The sequence below is a fragment of the Fukomys damarensis genome, unplaced genomic scaffold, assembly GCF_012274545.1.
Source record: "Fukomys damarensis isolate Sample0158 unplaced genomic scaffold, DMR_v1.0_HiC HiC_scaffold_9, whole genome shotgun sequence".
Lineage (NCBI taxonomy): Eukaryota > Metazoa > Chordata > Mammalia > Rodentia > Bathyergidae > Fukomys > Fukomys damarensis.
Window position 1 is genome coordinate 41754433 of NW_022900921.1, and position 4500 is coordinate 41758932.

General features: G+C 44.1%; 1 protein-coding gene across 1 annotated transcript in view; it reads left to right on the forward strand.

Annotated features, from left to right (window-relative positions):
* Positions 1 to 26: 26 nt before the first annotated feature.
* Positions 27 to 4500, forward strand: part of CUNH2orf92 (chromosome unknown C2orf92 homolog) — a 25512-nt gene continuing 21038 nt past the window's right edge. Inside the window, exon 1 of the mRNA XM_010638094.2 lies at positions 27 to 235. Coding sequence (XP_010636396.1) covers positions 145 to 235 — 91 coding nt within the window. The 5' untranslated portion in view covers positions 27 to 144. The remainder of the gene's footprint in view (positions 236 to 4500) is intronic.

A 4500-nucleotide genomic window follows, 5' to 3' on the forward strand; every position in this document is an offset into this window, starting at 1 on the left:
CGGCCTGCAGGGGGACCGGCGGCGGAAGGACAGGACCGCTGGGACTGGACACGGCACCGCGCCCCTCCCGGAACGCGCAGTTTACGCGAGCCCGGAGGAGCCTTCTGGGGGCGACAGCGACCAATTACCGCTCGTGGCGGCCTGATGACGGCTGGCTCTGGGGCTGGCTGCGGGGAGGGGAGAGGCCTGCTATCCAATAAGAAGCTGCCTGAAAGAGCGATGGGGCGTTGCCAAGGTAGGCTGCGCTGCGTCGGGGATGATGTCATAGCCCCGTTCTTAAAGGGAACGCTGGCAGAAGAGGGTGGACCGGGGCAGTGTGTGAGCTCCTGAAGAGACAGACGTCTTTGCCACGCTCCACCATCTCCGACCACGCTCTTTCAAGAGTAGCCCGGTGCTGGAGGAGGCAGGCCCTGATGTTTCTCGCACAGCATTTCTTAATTTTGCCTGTTTTTGAACTTTATGCAAGTGAAACCATAAGTATGCATTAATTTGCATCTGACATTTATGCATTTGTAATGTGGATCAGGGTGCAGCAGTGGGTCATGAGAGAGTTCTGAGAGATTAGATAGGAGAGACACAGCGGGGCCTATTGTTAATTCAAAGCAAAGAAAGAGCCAAAGAGTAGAATGTCTTGAGACAAGAGTAGAATGATATGAACGACTGTCTCAAAAAGAGTATTTGAGACATCTTTAGATCTCTTTGATTTGGGGAAGGAACCATAGGTAAATATGGGTGAATGAAGGAAAATTAAGTTTTTACCGTGTAAACTTTTATATTGAATTGTTTTGTTTTAAACTTGGGCATGCATATGTATCAGTTAGCTTTTGTCACTATACTGAAATATCCTAGGTGATTAATTTAGGAAAAGTTTATTTTGGTTCATGGTTCTGGAGGTTCCAGTCTGAGATTAGGTGACTTCATGGCTTTGGACTTCCGACAAGGGCAGCATATGGTAAGCCAGGAAGCAAAGATTTAGGGGTCGCTCAGCTCACTTCAAGGACACAGCCCAAATGACCTAAGGATCTCCCTCTTTCCCCTGAACACTCCTTACAGCCCTGGGGGTCCTTCGCTATTCTCAATTTTCAGAAAGCTTTTTTTTTTAAATTTTTAGTTTTGGTACCAGAGATCAAACTTGGGACCTTGTGCTTGTGAGACAGGTTGGTGGAACCACTGAGCTAAATCCCCAGCCCAGTTCCATTAAGCTTTGTTTGCATCCACTTTATGCATGGACCAGGGCAGCAGCTTTGGAGGGGCCCACAGGGTGGAAGAACTTCCTTCCCACAGATAGGCCCTGAAGAAAGGCAGAGATGATAACTCGAGGTTTCTGATGCAGCTGCCTCTCTTGACCCTAACCCCAGATACCCAGTTGCAGTGACCAACAATTTAAGAGAAGTAAGGAGCAACCAGGCATATGAATTAAATCCTGCCTACCAAATTAACTGTGAAAATGAGATGCACCGAGCGCTCCTCTTTGATCCTGTTTGGATTCTCTCTTAATACCTTTCTTGAAGTCACTCACTGAGGGGCTTAGGGTGAAGGATTGGGGTGAAGTTAGAAGCTCAGGTTTCATTTGCCACTTTTGAATAAGAATCTTATCATTCTTTTTAATCTCTGTTATTTCTCACAGATTAAAAAAAAACCAGGAACTCCTGGTTATACATTGCATTCCCTTCATTAAAATATGGCATGATAAACTACATGTATACAAACAATACAATTTGATTTTTTTTTTTTGAGTTGAGGTCTCAATATATTATTCAGATTGGTCTCAAACTCACTATCTTTCAGTCTCAGCTTCCTGAATATCTGGGATTACCAGTGTATGCCCCTATGCCTGGCTAATTTTTAGTTTTAGTTTAGTTTAGTTTAGTTTTTGGTATTGGGGGTTGAACCTTTACATGGAGCTATATCCCTGGGCTTTTTAATTTTTATTTAGAGACAGATTAGGCCAGGTTAGGCTTGAATTTGTGATCTCCTGCCTCAACCTCTCAGAGTGCTGGGATTACAGGTGTGCACCACTACACTGGCATGCCTGGCTAATTTAGTTCTGATGCTTGAATACACCCAGAAAACCATTTTCCGAATCAAGATAAAGAAGATATCTAAAAGTTTCATCGTGTGTCCTTGTAATCCCCCTTCCTCCTCTTCACTTCCAGGCAAGCATTTGCCAGCTTCCACTATGGTAGTTTAGTTGTCACTTTCTAGACTTGCATGTTAAGGGGCTGGCTTCTATGGTGTTTGCTTCTTTTGTTGTTTGGCTTCTATCATTCAGTACAGTTATGAGAGTTGCTTCATGTTGCTGGACAACATGTATATTGGTTAAGGTTCTCTAGAGGAATAGAATCCATTAAAATATATATGTAAAACTATATAGGGAGGTTTCTGAGCGTGGCTTACAGGATCAGAGGTCGGCTGGCCCCACTGGCCATCTTGGCACTGGAGAGCCAGAGAACCTAGTAGCTGCTCAGTCTAAGAAGCTGTAGTGCGAGAGGAACCAGGGATGCAGCCCTAATCCATGCTGAAAGCTTAGAGAAGAGACTCCCCGGCCAGTTACTGAGGTGTTTGCATGGAGGGTCTAAAGAAGCTGGAATGTGAGGTCCATGGCGGTGGCAGCAGTAAAAATCAGACCTGTTAAAGCAGAATTGAGCTTGCACCCCTGGCTGGCTCCCTCCTTCCATTTTTATTCCACCCTATTGCAAGTGCCCTCCATTCCGAATGGGTCCCTCTCGGTGTGATTTTTCTAATGTTAATCATCTCTGGCAATAGCACTCCACCCCCAGCTAAATATAATTGGCTAGTGTCTTTCAATCCAGTCAAGTTGACAATGGAACTACCTGGGCCTCTTTTCCAGTGAGCTTTGTTAGTTTGTGTCAGTCATGGATTTTTTCCATTTCATCCAACTTGTATTTATGGGCAAAAAGATGCCATAAAGTATCCTGATTTTCCCGTCTCTGCAGAAATGTGTACTCTCCTGTTAATATTTGTGTCATGTATCTTCCATCTTCGCTGATCAGCCTGACTACGGATAAATAAGTACAATTAATATTTTATTGATTTTTCCTTAGAGAATTAGTTTTGATGTCATTGACTTCTTTCCAAGAGTTTATGTTGTTTTAATTAATTAATTAATTAATTAATTAATTTTTCTCATAGTGTATCAGTAGGCAGCCCAGGCTGGCCTTGAAATTTCAATCTTGTTTCAACCTTCTGAGTGCTAGGATTAGGGCCTTCCATTTTTAAAGCCTTGTAACATCAAATTCGTGTGTAGTCAACTATGCTACAGAGGGGTGTATGGCCTGCAAAGCCTAAAATACTTTCTATCGGGCTCCTTACAGAACATTTGTTGACTTCTGCTTTAGACCTGGGTGACTGCATACCAACAGATTATTTTGAGCCAGGTGTGGTGACATTCACCTGTGGTCTCAGTTACTTGGGAGGCTGAGGCAGGATGATCCCTTCAATCCAGGAGTTCAAATTGTTGCTTAGACAACATAGTTAGACCTGGCCTCAAAAATCAACCATACAGCCGGGTGTGGTGGCACATGCCTGTAATCCCAGCACTGGGGAGGCTGAGGCAGGAGGATTGCTGTGAATTCAAGACCATCCTAGGCTACATAGTGAGTTCCAGGTCAGTCTCAACTACATAGTGAGACCCTGTCTCAAAAAACAAAAAACAAAACAAAAATCAACCATACAAAACAATATCACCACTCCCCACAGACAAATACAAACTAGATGTTTTCTCATACTGGATGTCTAACAAATCTTTCTGGAAATGAAAGAACTCAAGCTGAGAAAGTCTGACAACCAAGTAAAAGTAACTGGTACAAGCAACCACATGCACATAGGTCACAAAACAGCCTGGGATCTCTTCTCCTGGTGACAGGGGACAGAAGGGAAGGGAAAAGGCAAGTGACTCAAAATTCTGCCATGCAACTTTTGGTGTCACTTTTTGCCCTCAGAAGTCCCCTCCCCTCTATTGTATCTGTGAGCAGACAGAAGAGCTCTTGGGCCAGGTTGGTAAAATAATTTAGACCAGAACAAGATTAAAATGTAGGAAAAGGCCAGGTATGGAGGTGCATGCCTGCATTCCCAGCACTCAGGAGGCTGAGGCAGGAGGATCACTGTGAATGTGAGGTCAGCCTGGACTATGTAGTGAGACCCTGTTTCAAAACAAACAAACAGGGCTGGGGATGTAGATCAGTGGCACTGCACCTACCTGGCAAGCTCAAGGCCCTGAGTTCAATTCCCAGTACTGGAAAAGCAAACAAAATGCAAGAAAAAAATCTATAGAGAAAAAAGTACAGTTAAAGATGCTAACATACAAAGATATCTTCTTTAAAATAGATTTGTTAGCCAGGCATGATGGCGTACACCTGTAATCCCAGCACTCAGGAGGCTGAGGCAGGAGGATTGCTTTGAGTTTGAGACCAGCCTGGGCTACATAGTGAGCTCTATCTAGGTTAGTCTCAACTACATAATGAGACTCTGCCTCAAAAA